The sequence below is a fragment of the Microcebus murinus genome, chromosome X, assembly GCF_040939455.1.
Source record: "Microcebus murinus isolate Inina chromosome X, M.murinus_Inina_mat1.0, whole genome shotgun sequence".
Classification (NCBI taxonomy): Eukaryota; Metazoa; Chordata; class Mammalia; order Primates; family Cheirogaleidae; genus Microcebus; species Microcebus murinus.
Window position 1 is genome coordinate 36,796,502 of NC_134136.1, and position 21,380 is coordinate 36,817,881.

Here is a 21,380-nt window from a genome sequence, read left to right on the forward strand (position 1 = left end):
ACCATTTGATCCAGCAATCCCATTACTGGGCATCTACCCAAAAGATCCAATGACACTCTACAAAAAAGACACCTGCACCCGAATGTTTATAGCAGCACAATTCATAATTGCAAGGCTGTGTAAGCAGCCCAAGTGCCCATCAATCCAAGAATGGGTTAATAAAATGTGGTATATGTATACCATGGAGTACTATTCAGCTCTAAGAAACAACGGTGATATAGCACATCTTATATTTTCCTGGTTAGAGCTGGAACCCATACTACTAAGTGAAGTATCCCAAGAATGGAAAAACAAGCACCACATATACTCACCAGCAAACTGGTATTAAATGAGCAGCACCTAAGTGGACACATAGGTACTACAGTAATAGGGTATTGGGCAGGGGAGCCGGGGGTGGGTATATACATACATAATGAGTGAGATGTGCACCGTCTGGGGGATGGTCATGCTGGAGACTCAGACTTGTGGGGGGAGGGGGGAAAGGGTATTTATTGAAACCTTAAAATCTGTACCCCCATCATATACCGAAATAAAAAACAAATTGTAAGATGGACTTAAAGCAGGGTTATGGCAGGATATAACTTTAAATGTCTATGTTAGAAAAGAAAACAGATTTAAAACTGTTTACCCAAGTTTCCCACTTAAGAAGCTAGAAAAGGGCAGGCAAATTAAATTTAAATTAAGAGAAAAAAGAAAATAATAACGATAAAAGTAGAAATATATGAACTAGAAAACAAACAATAGAAAAATCTTACATAGCCCAGAGTGGGTAACTGATAAATAATTAGCAATACTGATAAGAAAATAGAAAGAAAACATATGACCAATACCAGGAATGATTCTACATACATTAAAAAATCAATGAGGAAATATTACAAATAACTATAACAATAAATTTTACAACTTAGGTGAAATGGACAAATTCCTCTATAAACATACATTACCAAAAGCTAAATAAATAAATGAGTGAATAAATGAAAGAAGCAAAATATGAATAGCACTATATCTACAAGGAAGTTGAATTATCAACCCTTCCCATAAAAAAATGCACCATCTGGGGAATGGTCATGCTGGAAACTCAGACTTGTGGGGGGAGGGGGGAAAGGACATTTATTAAAACCTTAAAATCTGTACCCCCATAATATACCGAATTAAAAAAACATAAAAAATATTTCAGCTCTAGAAGGGTTTACTGATCAATTCTGTGAAGCATACATGTAACAGATAATGTTAATCTTGCATAAACTCATTCAGAAAATAGGAGAATAGAGAATGCCTCCTAATTAATTTTATGAAGTGAGCATAGCCCTGATACCAAACCAGACAAATGATATTATGTCTCAGAAAAAAAGACTAAAAAAATTTAAGACATAAATCAATAAGCCCACCATATAATTGTCTCAGTAGATGCAGGGAATGCATTAACAAAATTCAACATCCTTACCTGACAAAAACTCTCAGCAATATAGAAGAGACTACTTCAACCTTAAGGTGAATCTATCAAATCCTTACAGTTAAAATTATACTTACTGGAGAAATATTGAATTCCTTTCTTCTAAGTTCAGGCACGTGTCTGCTGTCACCACTACCATTCAACATTGCCAGTACAGTGAGACAAGAAAAAGAAAAGAAAAGGTGTTCAGACTGCAGAGGAAGAAATAAAACTTTTTTTCTTTTTCTTTTTGCTGGTGACATGATTTGCCAATGTAGAAAATTCTGTGAACATATGCTAAAATGCTCCTAAAACTTAAGAGTTTAGAAAGATCACAGAATAAACAAAACCAATAAATAAAAATCAGTTGTATTTCTATAGTCTACCAATGAAAAATAGGAAATTGGGATCATAATAATGCTTTTTATAATAACATCAACAATTTGAAATACTTAAGAATAAATCAGACAAAATGTGCAAGTCCTAAACACTGAAAACTACAAAAGTATTGCTGAAGAAAATAAAAGAAGACCTGAATAAATGGAGATATATATCATGTTCATGGATTAGAAAACTCGATATCATTAAGATGCCAGTTCATCCCAATATATCTATAGATTCAGTGCAACTCCAACCAAAATCCTTGTTGTTTTTTTTTTAGTAGAAATTAATCAACTGATTCTAAAATTTAGATGGAAATACTAATACAGCTTTCATAAAGGAGAACAAAGTTGGAGGATTTATAGTACACATTTCTAAGACTTATTATAAAACTACAGTAAACAAGATAGCCTGTTATTAGCCAAAGGAGAGAAAAATAGATGAATGGAACACACTACAGACCCACAGGTGTATGGTGAATTGGCTTGTTGACTAAAATGCAAAGGCAATTCGTTAGAGAAAGGATAGCCTTTTTAACAAATGGTCTTGGAAGAATTGGATATGCATTTCCACAATAATTGGCTTTGACTCATGGCTTACACTCTATATAAATAAAGTTAACTCAAAATGTATCATAAAACTAAATATATTAATAAAATCTAAATCTATAAATATTTAAGAAGGAAGTAGAGGAGAAAATCCTTGTGACCTTGGGTTAGGCAGATATTTCTTAGATATGACACCAAAAACATGATCCATCAAAGAGAAGACTGCTCAATTGTATTTTCTCAAAATTCATAACTTGTTCTCCTCTACAGACATCATTAGGAGAATTAAAAGATAACACACAGTCCAGGAAAAAATGTTTGCAAATCACATATCTGATAAAATATTTATATTCAGAATATATAAAGAACTCTAAAAAATTAATAATAAAACAAACAGCCACAAATAAAATTTAATTAGAAACAAATTGACAAAAAATTTTAAGACACTTCTTAAAAGGAGATATACAGCTGGCAAATAAACACAGGAAAAGATGCTCACCATTATTAATTAGGGAAATTCAAAACAAAACCACAATGAGATACTACCATGAAACTGTTAGAATATCTAAAATATAAAACTTTTAGCCATAGCACGTATAGGTGAGGATGTGGAGCAACTGGAATAATTATAGATTGCTGGTACAAATGCAAAATGATGTAAATATTTTGGAAAACAGTTGAGCAATGTCTTAAAAAGTTAAACATGCACTTATTATAAGACTCTGTCCATTCCTAGGCGTTTACCCATGAGAAATGACAGTATGTCTATACAAAACTTGCACATGAATGTTCATAATAGCTTTATTTGTAATAGCCATAAACTGGAAACAACCCACCTGCCCATCAAGGGGTAAATGTATCAAAACATTGCAGGATATCTATACAATGTAATACTACTCAGCAATAAAAAGTAATGAATTATGGATATGCACCACAACATGTTTGAATCTCCAAATAATTATGCAGAATGAAATGTTAGACAAAAAGAGTATATTCCTTATGATCCCACTTGTATAACATTGTAGAAAATGTCAGTTAATCAATAGTGACAGAAAGCAGATCTGTCAATGCCTAGGGTGTGTGGAGGGAGGGAGATGAGCGGAGGCATAAGGAAGATAGGGGCACAAGGAAACATTTGTGAGTAATGGATGTGTTCATTATATTTATTGTGATATTTTCACTGGTGTGTATGTACCAAAACTTTTCAAATTGTAAGCTTTACATATGTGTAATTTATTGTGTGTTAATTTTACCTCAATAAAACTGCTTTTTATTTATTTTTTTATTTTTTGATACAGAGTCTCACTCTGTTGCCCCGAGCTAGAGTGCCGCTGCTTTGGCCTTGCTCATAGCAACCTCAAACTCCTGGGCTCAAGCAATCCTCCTGCCTCAGCCTCCCGAGTAGCTGGGACTACAGGCATGCACCACCATGCCCGGCTAATTTCTTCTATATATTTTTAGTTGGCCAGTTAATTTCTTTCTATTTTTAGTAGAGATGGGATCTTGTTCTTGCTCAGGCTGTTTTCGAACTCCTGAGCTGGAGCCATCCTCCCACCTTGGCCTCCCAGAGTTCTAGGATTACAGGTGTGAGCTACTGCGCCCAGCAAAACTGCCTTTTAAAAAGAAGTTTAACATAGAAATAATAAAACATCTAGATTCCCCTGAAGGAATGTGTCCAAGTGCACACTGCTGAGAACAAACAAAATTTGCCTGATTCCTGATGAGAAAAAATTCAGTTGACAACGTAAAATCCATGCCACAGTCAAACATTACCTAAACAAAGTATGCCCCTCTACCAGTGGCATCAGCATTTACTGGGGGCTGGTTAGAAATGCAAATTCTCAAGCTGTATAGCTGACTTACTCAATCTAACTCTGGTGGTGGGACCAGGTCATCTGTGTTTTAATACCCTCTCCAGGTGCTTCTGATGCAAGCTAAAGTTTTAGATTTTTTGACCTAGGGTATTTCCATTTTGACAATTGCCAAAGATCCATCTTCTTCTCCTATTTACAGTACATCATATATTTGTTTGTGCTACATAATTACAAAAACAAAACAGAAATTACACAAAATAGAAGACAAAATAGCCTATAATTGCATTACCAAATCAAATCATTGTTTTCAGTTTATGAAGGGTCTTGCCTTGCCCGTATGTTCATATAATTTTTATAATATTATAATCAGAAATAATTTTAATGTCAATTATTGTTACAGCAGTTTGTTCTAATTTATATTTTTCCTATCCTCATAAATTTAATTTTTTACCTGTTCATTTTATATCTTCCTTGAGAAACTATACTTAAAATATTTTTTCCATTCCCATGATCGTGCAACTTTCTTATTGTGATTATAAAGTGCCCTTCCTGTAAAATGATAACATTTTTCTGGGTACCTTTAACTCACAAACTAGGGACTACTTAGTAAATCAGATTGTTATCTTTCTTGATATTAGTTTATGATATATAAACCAGCTGTATCACAAAAAGTTATCCTTTGTATAATTACTCATAACTCTTATTTTTTTTTAATTTTGGGCAAAAGCACGTGCTATAAATTGTATGTAATCCATTAAGGAAGTTCATTCATTGAATGAATATTTACTGAGTATTCTGTTGGGCACTAAGAATACAAGTTTGAAGAAGACATGATTGATTAGATGAAGTAATGTAGAGAATGGAGTCAAGGTTAATACAAATTTCTGGCTGGGGTAGCTGGATTGTGCTATCTTCTGGAATAGGGAAGATGGTAGAAAATGAATTCAGTGTTGTTTATATCAAGTTTTCTCTTAGGAAAATTACAAAACTTATCTTTTTTCCTGATTCTTCATATATAAAATGGAAATAATAATGGTATCTACCTCATTATCATTGGGAGTACTAAATAAGATAAAATATGGAGAGTTTAGAATAATCTTTGGTACATAGAAAACACTCAACATATGTTAGCTATTATTATTGTTGAGTTTTAGGTGACTGGGTGATATTCAAGTGGAGATGTTTAAGACAGTTGATTATGGAAGCCTAGCTTTTAGAAAAAAGAGTTGATATTTGAGATTTCTCAGAGAAAGAGAAGAAGGTCAAAAAATGAATCCCGTGTAATACCAGTATTTCAGGACAGGCACAGAGAGAAAGACATATTGTTCCATTATGGAAATATGAACGATTTTTTTTATCCAAACATGGACAGGCATCATAAACCAGTTTTTTTTTTTTAATTTTGACCCCTAGAAATGGACACACTAAGCCATTTTCTGTTTGTGAGTGTTAGCAAATTACAGAAAAATCTAGAGTAGCTGTAAGGGTTAAATGAATGACTAACAACAGGTAGCAAAGGGTAGGCACCAACAAATAACCTGTTCACACAAGCCTTCTATAGTTTCCATGTTAGTAAACTTTCTACCTTTCAAAGGCTCAGATTACTCTTTCAATTCTTTTTGCTACCTCCAGTAGCTGCTCTTCTATCTTTCTTACTATAACATTGCTCGTTTGCTAGGTAAGACCACAACATTATTTGACTATGGTGCGAAGAGATGTCAGGATATACCATTTAGAGGTATATATTTTTATTAATACCAACACAATTAATCTTTTTGGCACCTTCCACTTTTAATTGCTAGCTGGTTCCTCTCTTATCTGTAGCCCAGATAGCAGTTTTGCTTCTGAATACAGCTTTCTTCAAAGTATTATCTTCAAGTTTTGGCAGAGGTATGCTCTAAATACCAGCTGAGATCCCAAAATGTAGTTGTTTTCCCCTTATGGAAATCTAACTAGATTTTTTTCCTTCTTGCTTTCTTTCTGACTGGAACTTGTGATCATATTACTGCTGTTAGTTCTGTCAGTAACGAGCTATGTGACACTTTGAGGCAATCCAGCTCTAAAAAATTTTAAACTTTTAATTTTTCACCTCTTGCCCTTTTTCATTTAAAATAATTGGGTAGAAGTTGATGAATACTTAAATTATCATAATTTTATGACTAATTGAAACAACAAAGGAATATATTCTAGAAAATAAAAAATGTAGTAATATGTCAGTAATAATTATTGTCAGTGCTACAGGAATGTTTCGACCTATCATTAACTGGCTAACATTTGCTTCGTTAGCTTTAAGTAATAAGTGGAAAGTGACCAAAGTAGTCTTTTCAAAGTACTTATATTTATTATAGGATGATTATTGAATTATTTAATACAAAATTATCTAAGCTCTTTAGACTAAACTTAGTACTTGCAATACACACACAGACACACACACACACACTTTGGGTGTCAGAATAAAAGTATTGTACCTTACTCTCTAGGGGTGTATATCTTCAATGGCCCATTAGTCAGTTGCCTTGTAGATATGGATGCTTTTTCTTCCTTAGGTGCTGCCCACACTGTCACTGTAGGATCTAGTAATAGAGTTCCCAGAAAAAGAACTGGACAGAGATAGCCTTTAAGCCTTAGGAAAGTAGAGGAACTGCTTGTAGCACTGTACATGCCCTCCAAGGCATGTGCCATGGAGCTAAGAGCCTCAGGATTCTTAAATTTCATAGTGGTGAATTCTCTTTCTGTGATTGGATGGGGATATTACAGTTCATACCCTTACTATGATTGGCTATATGCAAATTAACTAACGCATATATGTTAACAACAAATCTGGGAGCTTCTTTGATGGTTTCCTTTTACCCTTCCTCATCCCTGCCCCGTTAGTCCTTTCTTCATGTAATCCTTACAGACTTGGTTTCCTGGATTTATTGTCATCTTCCCTATTAAACTCTCGATGTCAATATGTTTAAATCTCACTTCATCTGTGATATGCTTTTTATCTTTATGAGAAAGAAAGAGATTACATTTCCATATATGATATAATTTGGGGATGGTTTGTATTTTTCCCCTCACATCTTACAAGTTTCCTCATGTTAGTAAATACTGTGAATTTAGTATCATTGAATTACATTAGTTTTGTCTAGGTAGTCATTTGATCTCTTTGAATGTCGATCATGATTGTGTTTGAAAATTCACAAATGACCTTACCTTTCATTCTTGTACAATTGCAGGGAGAGAGAGGGTTTCCAGGTTTGGAAGGCCATCCAGGTTTGCCTGGATTTCCAGGTCCAGAAGGGCCTCCAGGGCCTCAGGGACAAAAGGTATGTGTCAAGTTGCCAACCAATAATACCAGATGAATTAAGCCATCTTAAATGTGGATATAGGTGTCAAATCAACTAAAAAGTTACTGAATTATAGTCAGAAACTAAACTAATATTTAAATGAAACAATGGAAGTCTATACTTTCTTGTTATTTTTTAAAAACTGAATATTACTGCCATATTCAAATGCTTTTGGGAGATGCTGTTAATTATATGTGCTTTTTGGGATCCTGAACAAAAATTAAGTTCATCAGGAGCTCAGCTAAGCTGGAGAGAGCTGAGCTGCCAGGTGTTACAGTAGTTGATTAAGACAAGAAGCCAAAATGAAAGTAATAGTCAAGCCTTTACTCATTGACTGCTATATTGTAAGCAAGAAGTTAAGCTGGAAAAAGTGCTGATTCCTCCACACTGTTCCATTTTTCCCTATGGCACAGCACCAACAAGGGTCAGCTGTATCAGCACAGATTTTGGGAATGATTTCACTGCTGAAGGAACAAAAAGCTCCTATGGTTATATGGACCCAGGGGCGTGGTGGGAGAAGGAGAAGGGCTCACAGTGGAAAAGTAGTGAGTCAGAGTGCAGAAAAAGTGTCTTCAAGGTTTAACCCTTCCCTTTAAATCCATAACCGCCATCCTCTCTATACCCAGGCTCATGGATCTGAAGGTGGTCTCATCCTGTCAGTTGGGAGGACTGTGTCTCTTGACCGCACTGTGGGCAGTTTTTTATGTACCCAAGAGAAAGGATAACATCTTTATGTGCACGTTAAGATAGGGAATAGGAAGATATAATAGTGAATTTTAAGATTGGGAGAAGTTTGTGTTTTTTCCTTTTAATGGCTCTTTTGGCTCAGTGTCCTTTTCCATCTATTTTAGGTGTACTGGTGAAATGATATATGAAGGGGCCAGTTTTGTTCATTTGCCTGGAAAGGAAAACTGGCTTCAAAAACTTTTTTCCTAATTTTATTATTTTAAATAATGGTAGTACATCATGTCATTAGAGTATTAAGGAAATCAAATGGATACTTACCAGGTATTCCTCCCAATAAAGGGAGAAAATTAATTTAAATGCATGAATACATTTTAACTATACCAGAGATTAGATTTTGGGAGAATGTTGGCCATTATCTCTGGGAAGGTAACAATATATCAGGTAGTTTTGTTAGATTCAAGAACAGAAGGGACCTGTGTTAAATTTCCTGAATAGAACTTTAGCACTGAGGAAAGAGCAAGACCCTAAATTACTGTATAGAATTTCCATAGATGGGCCATTCAACTGAATTTCCTGTGTGTAATGACACAGCAAGAGCAAGAGCAGCAGAATGATTCTCAGGCACCCAGTAGTACACAAGAAGTAGCAGAGAGGTCTGAAAGAGTCAAGTGGGTGGAACTCAGCACTAACTCAGCAGCAATCTATGTAGACTATGGGCATGGGTCATCTCAATGAATTTCAGTTTGGACTAAACTGTCCTACTCCTGAACACATTGGAACTACTTAAGCTCTCCAACATTTAGGCACAATTTTGTGAAAATGAGGTGGGAATGCCAACAGACTTAGATTAAATTTCAGCCATGTTATGGAAGTAGGTGCTTTGGAATAGAAATTAAGTTGAACCAGGGAAAAGTTACATTTCTTGCTTTTGAGTTTACCTGGGATTAGGTGTTGGGTTTTTTGCACACCATACTTGCTGAGAGGTTGCAGTTTTAATACAGAGTTGTGTCATATTAAAAGAAGTTACTTAAGTCAGAATTCCTTTGAAATAAGTTAGTATTAGCTGGGACTATTCTACAATAGTATGATAGCTTATAAAAGTGTGCTTATATGTAGTTTATGCTTAGAAAGCAGCCCAGTCTTTTGTTCCATTACAACATCTATAAAGTGAGAAGGTAAACTGCTTTCTAAACTTTCAGGATTTTGAAGCACTTTTTACTTCATGTTTCCAAACACAGCTGAATTTATACTTTTTATGTGATTGAGTATTCTGGTATATGCGTATGTTAACATATGTACTAAATCAAAAATTGTATAGGATTATTCTTTAATATGTACACTGTTATATATCAAAGATACATAAAACACATATATTTATATATATTTATATATGTAATATTACAAAGAGTTTTTTATTCTTAAAAACAAAATTCTGTTCATTTTTGATAAACAATATATTCCCATAATTCAAAATAAATGAACATAAGAAAATATACAATGAAAAAAATCACCTTCCCACCTAGACCCATTAATCACTGAGTTATATACACACTTTAACTCCCTTTGTTTATAAAGTAATAACATATTCAACACATTTGTTTTTCACTTAATATTCATTGTAGATATCCCATATCAGTATATACAGAACCTCCTCAATTTTTATACCTGCATTGTATTTCATTGTGTGTATACACCATAATTTATTAAACCAGTGCCCTGTTGATGATCATTTAGGTAATTATCAATATTTTGCTGCTACAAACAGTACTGCTAAGATATATAACTTTGAATAGATATCCTTTTACCCATAAGGGATTAAATGTGCAAGATAAATTTTTACAAGTGGTATTGGTAGATCAGAAGGTACTTGGATTTACATATTTTTATACATATTGTCAAATTGCCACCTCAAAGTTGTATGATTATCCTAGATTCAGCAATAGATGAAATCTATATCCCTATAACATCACCAACACTATTATGAAACTTTTGGATTTTTGCCAGTCTGATAGATGAAAAATAGTTTCTCAATGTAGTTTTAATTTGCATTTATTTTTTATATGAATAAATAAGCTTTTCATAGATTTAAGAATCATTTGTTTTCTTTTCTATGACATGTCTATTCATATAATTTGCCTATTTTCCTACTGGATTTTTGGTGTTTTCATATTTCAATGAGCTATTTATATATTAGGGAGATTAGCCCTTTGTCTGTAATTGCAGTTACTTTCCCCCAGTTTGTCATTTGTCTTTGCTATGTGTGTGCATGTATGTGTTTGTTTTTCAAAGATATTTTCCTTTATGGCTTGTGGATTTTGAGTAGGAAATGCCTTTCCCAATATAAGATTATATAATAATTCTCATGCTTTCTTCCAGTATTTTAATGGCATCATTTTTTACATGTAAACATTTTACTTATGTGGATTTTATCTTGGTGTATGTTTGTGATATAAGATCCACATTTATTCTTTTCCAGATGTTCTCACAGGTGTGTCCCAACATAATTTTCCCCCACTGATTTGCAATGCCACTTTCATTATGTATCAAATTCACAAAAGTATATAGATTTCCAATGGTCTGCTTATTCAAATATGAGAACCAAGCCATTTTAATTATTGAGGACTAATACTATTTTATTTTTATATGTGGAAGAGTTAGTGCCCCTTCATTGCTCTTTTTTTCAGAATTTTTCTCAATATTCTTGCTTGTTTGTTTTTACATATGAACTTGAGTCACCTTGTCAAGTTAAAAATACTCATGTTATTTCTATTTTATTATATCAAATTTTAATTAAATTTGTTGAGAATTGACTTTTTAAAAGTTGAGTTATACTATGCAAGAACATGGAATGCCTTTCCATTTGTTCAGGTCTTCCTTTGTGAATTTCAGAAGTGTTTTAAACTTTTCTTATTATTAATGTATATTTTTTGTTAAGTTCATTACTAAATATTTTATCTTTTTGTTATTGAAAATTGGATATTTTCTTTCATTAAGTCTTCTAACTACTAGTTGTTGGTATAGGAAAGCTATAAATTTCTCAATATTAATTCTATACGCAGTTATCTTACTGAATTATCTTATTGATTATAGCAGTTTTTCATTTAATTATCTTGGGTTTTCTAGGAATACAATCATATCACTTGTAAATAGTGGTAGTTTTACCCATTCTTTCACATTTTTATACCTATAATTTCTTCTTCTTTATTAACCATGTTGATTAGTACAACTAGTACAATATTAAGGCGTTCTTGTCCTATTTCTGCCTTCAGTGGTGAGGCAGAAGATTCTTTGAACAAAATGTTTTTTGAATTGTCTTAAAGTCAAATTTGGTAATTTCAGTCTCCTAAGAAATGCATCTGTTGTGGTAAGAGTAGATGATTAAACTTTTGTAAAAACAAGCTATGATAGGCAGAATAATGGCCACCCCCCAAAGATGTTCATGTCCTTATCCCAAGAATCTGTGAATATGTTAGTTTACATGGCAAAGCAAAATTAAGGTTGCAGATGAAATTCAAGTTGCTTAATCAGCTGACCTTAAACTAGGGAGATTATTCTAGATTATATGGGTGGACCCAGTGTAGTCACAAGGGTCCTTTAAATGTGAAAGAGGGAAGCAGAAGAGTCAGTGTCAGAGTGATGTGATGTGATGTGAAAAAGACTCATAAAGCCATTGCTGGCTTTGAAAATGGATGAGGGCAATGAGCCAAAGAATGCTGGTGGCTCTGGAAGCTGGAAAAGGAAAGGAAATGGATTGTTGCCTAGAACCTCCAGAAAGTAACACAGTTCTTCCACTGAGACCCCTGTCATACTTCTGACTTCCAGAACAGTAAGGTAATAAATTTATGTTATTTTAAACCACCAAATTTGTGGTAATTTGTTATAGTAGCAGTAGAAAACTAGTACACTGGGTAACCCTTTTTCCAAATGAAATTTTACATGGAAGCATCACATAAAACAGATGAAAATAGAGCTATTGTCATTGAAGGAAGGCTATAACATACACCTCCAGGAACCTCCAGTGGAAACTCTTGTGTTGTGCGTTCAGTGGCTTAAAAACCACTTGTATAAATCAAGGTGTTCTAGTTTAATTAAAGCTATCTAAAGCCTCATGCAGTGGCCTACTAACTATGTGTTCCACTGAAATTTTTTTCCCTTGAAGCAGAATGAGGTTTTTAAAATTCAGTTTTTAAAGAAAATAGTTAATAAAAACTTAGTGAGGTAAGACTTCAAATTCTCAGCTTTGCAGTTGTGACTGGAAATGAGTAAATAGATTAACACACATGTGAATAGCCTCTTTTGCATGGAGGTGACAGCAGAAGCTAGAAAACAAAGTTCATGGTTCTTTCTCATTCCTTCTTAATCTCTGCCCATAGAAAGTGCCTTATAAAACAAAGTAAAGGTTTAAAATAGCAAATTGAAGAACAGCACCTGTTTGGGCTCAGAGATGATGGTATTTATTACCAGCATGGCAAGCAGATTGACATAATATGGAAACTGCCCAGATTTTCAGCTCTTATTTTGTTTATGAATAAATGATTTGGGGAATATCTATACTGCTATTTCATCTTTGTTTTCTTGCATGATTCATAATTAGCTTTACAGATATAAAGTCTTATCTATATGTCAGCAGTTTCCTTCTCAGTAAATAAAGGCCTTTCTTATTTTGGGTCATATAATTTACCTCAGTGCCTTCAGTCTCAATAAAAAATGCTTCTTTCTTGAGTGTGTAAGTTTCTCACTAACTTTCACAAAGGTTCAAAAAAATTTAAGTCTCTAATTTTATAAACAAAAATTCATTATTTGAAGGCTCTTTTTGAAGGAAAAAACTAATATATTGTAATTTTCAGGGCGATGATGGAATTCCAGGGCCACCAGGACCAAAAGGAATCAGAGTAAGTAACACTTGCTATATGTAAAATACCTTGTTGGTAAAAGCAGGTAAAAAGCAAATTAAGTATTATGAGACAACTGGAAAAGACTCATATTAAAATGGAGGGAGAAAAAGACAGTCTTTAAAAAGTTATATTTATATGTTTATTGGCCACTTGTCTATCTTCTTTTGAAAAGCTTCTGTTCATGTCTTTTGCTCACATTTTAATGGGGTTGCTTGATTTTTTCATGCTGATTTGCTTGGATTCTTTGTAGATTCTGGTTATTAGCCCTTTATCGGACATATACTTTGCAAATATTTTCTCCTATTGTATAGATTGTCTATTTGTTCTGTTGATTATTTCTTTGGCTGTGCAGAAGCTTTTTAATTTAATCAAGTCACATTTATTTATTTTTGTTGTTGCTGTGATTGCCTTTGGGGTCTTCATAAATTCTTTGCCTAGGCTGATATCTAGAAGAGTTTTTCCAGTATTTTCTTCTAGTATCTTATGGTTTCATACCTTACATTTAAGTCTTTTATCCTTCTTGAATTAATTTTTGTGAGTGGTGAGAGATATGGATCCTGTTTCATTCTTCTGCATGTGGCTATACAATTTTCCCAACATCATTTATTGAATAGGGCTTCTTTTCCCCAGTGTATATTGTTGTCTCCTTTGTCAAAGATCAGTTGACTTTATGTGGGTGGTTTTATAACTGAGTTTTCTGTTCTGTTCCATTGGTCTATATCTCTATTTTTGTGCCAACACCATGTTATTTGGGTTACTATATCATTGTAGTATAGTTTGAAGTCTAGTAAAGAGATACCACAGATTTGTTCCTTTTGCTTCAGATTGCTTTGGCTATTCCAGCTCTTTTCTGGTTCCAAACAAAGTGTAGAATTATTTTTTTCTAGACCTATGAAATGTGACGTTGGTATTTTGATAAAGATTGCATTGAATCTGTATGATGAACACTCTCTGGGTGATGGGCACACTTATAACCATGACTCAAGCATTATAAAAGTGATCCATGTAACCAAAAATATTTGTACTCCCATAATACTTAAAAAATTTTTTAAAAGTTATATTTAGAATTGTTATATGTCTACAATTAGCCTCTCTTTAATATTTTGATAGTTATTTTTATATAGCTAGATATCTATTTAAACTAATATAAGAGAATTTTAAAGTAGCTTATTGTTAAGAAATATGAAAGTGCTAAATTCTAAAAATTTGTCAGTTTGTTAAAAATCTGTGTCATATAGTTGGTTAAAACCAGAACTTTCCAGCAGTGGAAAGTGGAAAAGTGTGGTCATCTCAGCCTTCTAGGGTTCAGTAAGCTAGCTACCTCAGGCTGCATAACCTCCCAGTGTACCATGTATAAACAACTTTTTTGTGTATCTTGAAGAAGATAAGTTTAGTTTAAGCCACTGTATTAAAGAATAACTACTTTGGGAAGAATACATTTCCTCAGTTCTAACATGCATGATTTTTCAAGTTTTAAAGTTCTGAATATCAGAATGCATCTCAAAATTGAAATTTAGTATAATTTTTTCCTCAAAAGCTTTTAGGTCAATATTCATCTTACAGTGTGTTTTAGAACTGAGAGGAAACTGTAGTTTTAAAATAGTACTAGCTTTTCAAAAATCATATTTAACTTTTTTGAGCCTCAGTTTCTTCATTTATTAAGTTAGAAAGTTAAATAGTACATTCTCCAAGTTCCCTTTTAGCTCTGAAATTCTGTGTTCATAGATCAACGAGGCCCCTTAATTTGAATATAAAATACATGGGTGGTGATATAGGATGTTTATGTATGTGACAAAGACAACCAAACATTCTGATGTTTTGATCTTCAGAAATTTAGTAGATGTACAAATTTTACAAATGTTAAAAACATTCTGTTTGCTGTATATATACTTCTTAATATGTGGCTTGCCTTATGTACTTCTTATGATTTGCTGCGGGTAGGGTACTAGAAAAGCAGGGAAGCAACTCAAAACAGTTTATTTTAGTAGATATAATTCTTTGATTTTCTCTAAGAAATGGATATCAGGATACTATTAAAGCTCTTCATAATAATTGTAACATAGCTATAGCTTTCATTAACTATATCTTAAACACTATTGAGACTAAAAAGAACTGGTAATTTTTATCAATTCCCATTTCCAAGTATCTGGGATTGCTTGGATAGTCCATGTAGCTCAACTAGAACTTTAGAGGTGCTTGGGAATAGGTGGCCTAGTAGTTCTTGTGTCCTCAAGTGTTAATTCCCAGGCAATTCTTGACAAAATTTTAAAGACTTATTATTGCAGAAAATTTTAAGCATATACAAATATACAGAGCATATAGTACAATGAACCCCCATGTACCTATCACCCAGCTTTAAAAATTATCAACATTTTAAACATTTTAACAATTTTGTTTAATCTATACCCCACCACTTATTTTTTGGAATGTTTTGTAGTAAATCCCTCACATCATTCGTTCCACCAGTGACTACTTCAGTATGCCTCTTTAATTGATAACTACATAACTACTAAACTATTATCACAACTTCAAAAATTAGAAATAATTTTTCAATATAGATTAACCCTCAGTCTGTGTTCAGATTTCCTAAATTGTCTCAAAGATGTCCTTTTACTATTATTAATAGTTTGTTCAAATCACGATCCAAGCAGGTTCCATGTATTGCATTTGGTTGCTGTGTTTCTTAAGCCTCTTTTATTATTCCATTGGAGAAACTGGGTCATTTGTGTTGTACTGCATTCCACATTCTGAATTTGGCTGATTGCTTCCTCGTGATGTCATTTAAATTGTTCCTCTGTCCCCCATATTTCCTGCAAATTGGATGTCGCCTTGGAAGGGGCACTAGGGAACTTTCTGGGGGTGTAGGAAGCTGTAAGCTTAAGATTTGTGTATTTTACTGTATGTAAATCATACTGCAATAAAATTAAAGCAAATGGAAAAAAGACTGCTTTATAGGGTCTACTGTATAGTTTTTAATGAATTACATCATGAGGCATGCATATCTGGCTATCCCAGTTTTTGGATGCTGGGTTTGATCAGTGATCTCAGGTAATGTCAGCCTCATTCTGCCATTAAAAATTTCCCATCAACTTTCACCTAGTGTTTTGGCATCCATTGATGGTCAATATTTTATTCATGACTGTAAAATGATGATTTTAAAAATTCTATCAGTCTTTGATTTATTAATTGGAATTTTAATTTATCAGCTGGAATTCTAATGGGTTAATGAGTTGCTACACCAGCAGCTTCTAGTGGTGATCAAGGAAGGTTTTTTGAATTTTCTTTTTCATTATAAACACGTAGAATTTATGTGTTTCAATCAATTGTTGTCATTTGTTTTTGAAACCTGGACTGTCCCATATTTGGTCTTTGAGAGCCCCTTCACATTAGCTCCTGTCCTGTGTCCTTTTGACAAAACTCCAATGATCTTTGATGACTTCCTTGCTTTCTGGCATGACAAGCCCTTCCAGGCTCATCTTTTTCATTTCCTCTTTAGATCTAAAATGAGCCATGTCTCTGAATCCAGGTTCTTTGTGGTGAAAAATGTGATTTAGATGCCACATTTTGTATGCTGGGTGTTTTCACTGCTTCTGAGTTTGTCATTGTTGCAGTGTCTTTTCAGTGGACAGAGTTATGAAATGTGTATTTTTTAAGAGAAGAAATACCATGGGTTGATATTATTACTTTCAATTGAAATTTAAAATAAAAAGGATTTTATATACTCACTATCTGCCCCCTTCATTTCTCTCTTTGTTAAGGTAAAAATCTTGATTCCTAATGATATTAATATAATTTCTTATTTGCTTTCTCCTACAATATGGCTATAATAGCTTCAAAATAACAATTTATAAATTAACAAAATAATACTTTCAATTTTAATATTAATGATAGGATTCTTTAATACCATTATTTCTTTGCTGTTTTTTCCCCTTTGAATTGGCTAATTTCACTAAGGAATTACAGTCAAAATACCATGTTTGAAAAGCACTTGAAATAATTCTTTTGTCTGTACAGTTATGTCAACAAATTGCAATACAGTTAGGTTCATTGATTCCAGTTTGTTTTCAATTTTTAATGATTTCCTTTTTAAATGCTTTTTAATTTTTATTTAGTTATAACATTTACAATGTTCCCTAAGACAAGTTGTAGTCAGAGGTGCTTTCCTTCCATCCTTGCCATTCCCCTACTCTGTTTTCTTCTTCCTTTTAGAGGTAATCAGTTTTACTTTTTCATTTATCTTTTCACTGCTTAGTATCACCACTCTTCTTATAAAAAGGTAGCATATTAGACACTTCTTCCACCTTGTTCTTTTAACATTATGTCAGAGATCCCTATGGATTTCAGTGTGCAGAAGGCTTCCTCATTTTTTTAACAGCTGCATAGTTTTACATTATGTGGATGTACCATAATTTATTTAATCATGTCTCTGTTAGTGGACATTTGGGTTGTTTTAATCTTTAGGTATAACTATGGTTGTATGGTTGTTTCTAAACTTTAGCTATAATAATGCTATAATCAGTAACTTTGAATGCCGTATTTTGTTTCCTAATTTCTAGAATATCTTTGGGATCGATTCTTAGAAGTGAGTTGCTAGGTCAAAGGGCAAATCCATGTGTAATTTTGCTAAATATTTCTAAATTTTCCTTCATAATGTTTGAATCTCCATTAGCAGTGTATTAGAGTACATTTTCTCCATAGCCTCACCTACAGAGAATGTTGTCAAACTTGTATTTTTGCCAATCCTGACAGGGAAATTTAATTGAAAAATATTTGGGGTGATAACACTGATGTCCTCAGGGGCAATATATTTGCCACTTTCTTATCCTCTGCTGAATTCATTATTTATCACTAACCTGGGAGAACTTTATCTGTTAGAAGAGACATTTCATCCACTAATTTGCCTGCTACTAAGTGCAATGAAGACAATGCTCCCTCAAATAGGAGTTTCTTCTATAATTTTCTATAAAAAAGACTTAAACACATATAAAGGATTTTTCTCTAATGTTTAAAAGAACAATGAGTAGTAATAATCAATGGGACACATTTTGTCCATTTCTATTCTAAAAATAATTTTCATACTATCCTTAGGTAGGATATTATTTTATTGTTATTGGTTGAAACTTGGTTCAAGAATTTATTTCTTCTTATAGGGTCCTCCTGGACTTCCTGGATTTCCAGGGACACCAGGTCTTCCTGTAAGTAGGATTCACTTTTTATTTTAAAATCCCTTAAAAAGTAATCTAATGAATATTATACATGTGTTGTGTCCCTTTTCAAAGGGAATGCCAGGCCATGATGGGGCCCCAGGACCTCAAGGTATCCCTGGATGCAATGGAACCAAGGTGAGATTTCTTCAACTTAATCTTAGGCAATATAAAAATCTAAAGAAATCACTATGAAGAATGGTGAAGAAGAGATATGGTGGCTTTGTATGTAGGACATTCATAGGATATATTCTGACTTAACATTTTCAATATATTGAAACATTAGTAATTTCCATAAGTATATGTAATAAGCTGGGATATTGCATAGTGTTGAAGATTACTTACCAAATCCTTTTGTGGCTTTGGGGTAAAGTAGGATAAGAGTTATAAAGGAATTAGGATATATATGTTTCAAATATTATATCAGTTGTTGAGAGTAATAGTTGTGAATGTCATTCATTAGCTTTGTTTTTTTAAAAAATCTAGATACAATTTAAGTTTTCAAGTATTTCATGTTTTTAAATTTTTTTAACTTGTCTAATGGCTTTCTTAAGACAAATCCTAAAAATCTATACATAGCATATATATATATATATATTTGATATGTACAGCACATCAATTTTTACTATAAACTATTATTATGAAATCTAAAACTTCTCCATCAGCAAAAATGATGCATTTAACAATTTTTTAAAAACCAAAACTTTATATATGCCAAACATTTTTTCCTGGCTGACTTGTCTTTAGTCACCTCTTTGGGTTTAATATAAAGTAATAGATAGCAAGGAAAAAAAGAGAAGGAAAATTTGCTCTTCTTGCAAGCTTACATATTATAGCCTCTGTTCTTTTTTTTTTTTTTTTTTTTTTTTTGAGACAGAGTCTCACTTTGTTGCCCAGGCTAGAGTGAGTGCCATGGCGTCAGCCTAGCTCACAGCAACCTCAAACTCCTGGGCTCAAGCAATCCTTCTGCCTCAGCCTCTCGAGTAGCTGGGACTACAGGCATGCACCACCATGCCCAGCTAATTTTTTCTATATATATTAGTTCACCAATTAATTTCTTTCTATTTATAGTAGAGACGGGGTCTCGCTCTTGCTCAGGTTGGTTTCGAACTCCTGAGCTCAAACGATCCGCCCACCTCGGCCTCCCAGAGAGCTAGGATTACAGGCGTGAGCCACCGCGCCCGGCCTAGCCTCTGTTCTTATTCCCTTACTTTTCTCTTTTTCCTTTTGGTTAATGCAATATATTATTATTGTCTGTATATCCTTTTGGCATTTTCCATTTTGCACATAATATTCTGTAAGAATATTCAAAAAAATAACCTAGCTCTTTCTAACTAATGGCATGTGTCAGATTTTATATATTTAAGATAACTTCAGTACATGATTTTACATTACAATGGCTATATTTTGTGATAATTACTGTACTATATACTTGAGGACAATACACTCTTTTTATCTCCCATATTTCTCCAGATCAATGTGACCCTTATCAATAAGAATAATAATTATTATTTTTAAAAATTTTGGATTTGTGAGGTTTAATTGTGTTCTTCATTTCAGCTGGTGCAACCTTACAGTGTTAGGGCCTACGTGGAGTTAGTTTGCATGACACATTTCACGTTAAAGTGGACTATATTTTTGTGCAAGTTCTGGTTATTTATTTGTCATTTGCCAGCATGCTTTAAACAACAAACAGACCGCTAGCTAAAAGTTTTAAATTTGAAGGACAAATGTTTCTATAAGTATAGAATGCTATATGATTAAAGGAATCTTTTCTTTTCCTTTTTGTAAAATAACACCTTAGCAAATCTAATAATTGATTTGTGTTTCAGTCCCCCAGTTATGTGAGCAACAAATTCTAAACAAATTAAATGGATTTATTATGCATACTTTCAGACTGAATAGTTTTCTTATATTTCTTACTATGTAAGTAAAAGAATGAACCCTAGAGTTGGAACCATAACGTATGGATTCTTTTTTTCCTTTCTCCTAAACTTGATGTACAGGCCATTTCCTTTTTCTTTGAGCCTACTTTCTCTATGTGTAGAAAGTAGTAGGGAGAGGGATATTAGAAAATAATTCAAAGATATACAACTGTAGTAATTTTAGTCTTTCAAACCTTCTGATGAAGTTTCTAGGATTACTATGGCATATAAGTATTTGAAAGGAGGTTGCTTTGGGGTTCTTCTACAGCAATTTTACCTTTTGTTTTCTAAATCAAATGTCCATATTAGTACTTTACAATAGTGAGTGAGCAAAATTGGGTGCCTAGAAAACATAATGACCTGCAATTGCTAGAACTATTGCTGTTATTGCCCTCTTGGTGATATTAATGGCCTTCTTTCTTACCATCTTTTTCTCTTTACAAAAATAATTTGGAATAGTTTACGATAAAAGAAAAATGCAACAGGGCAGTTAAAATAAGAATCTGTATAACAGATAGGTAGGAAATTGGGCCAAATCATTAACTATTAAATGTGATTTCTCAAAATGGATTTGTCAGAAGAAAATGACTGTAGTCGAAGATTTTTTTCTTTATTTCTGATTGGGATGGCTGAGTAGGGATAAAAACTATCTTAGAAGGTAGAATTGATATGGATAGTTGATATTGAAGTAATTGGAAAATGAAGGCTAATGAAGTTTTAGTAATCTGGCATGTTTCAAAATGGCTTCCACAGAAATCTTTTAAATAAGTCATTGTTGGTATAGTTGTTCTTTGTTTCTTGTTCCTCCATGTTCTTTATTTTTAACTCCTTCTAGGGAGAACGTGGATTTCCAGGCAGTCCCGGTTTTCCTGGTTTACAGGGTCCTCCAGTAAGTCATAAAATTTGGGATTATAATGAACACAGGAATTAACAGTAGAAGCAGAAATGTAGACAGTGAGCTCAATGTATTCATGTAGAACAATGTAGTAAATTTTAAAGTAGTAAAGTAGAGCAAAAATTTTTTAAAAAGAAGTTGGTAATATAGCTCTCTGTTGGGCAAAAACAAAGATTCTTTGATATTTAATATAAATATCATCTCTAAGTATCCTAAGATATATTGTTCTCAGAAATGACCCTATAGCAGTCTATTTGCTTTACACTC

General features: G+C 33.1%; 1 protein-coding gene across 1 annotated transcript in view; it reads left to right on the forward strand.

The window, feature by feature from the left end:
- The window catches only part of COL4A5 (collagen type IV alpha 5 chain), a 223,403-nt gene that overhangs the window by 81,059 nt on the left and 120,964 nt on the right, over window positions 1-21,380 (forward strand). The window contains exons 3-7 of the mRNA XM_012750437.2: window positions 7,397-7,486; window positions 13,042-13,086; window positions 18,240-18,284; window positions 18,369-18,431; window positions 21,054-21,107. Of these exons, the coding sequence (XP_012605891.1) occupies window positions 7,397-7,486; window positions 13,042-13,086; window positions 18,240-18,284; window positions 18,369-18,431; window positions 21,054-21,107 (297 nt within the window). The remainder of the gene's footprint in view (window positions 1-7,396; window positions 7,487-13,041; window positions 13,087-18,239; window positions 18,285-18,368; window positions 18,432-21,053; window positions 21,108-21,380) is intronic.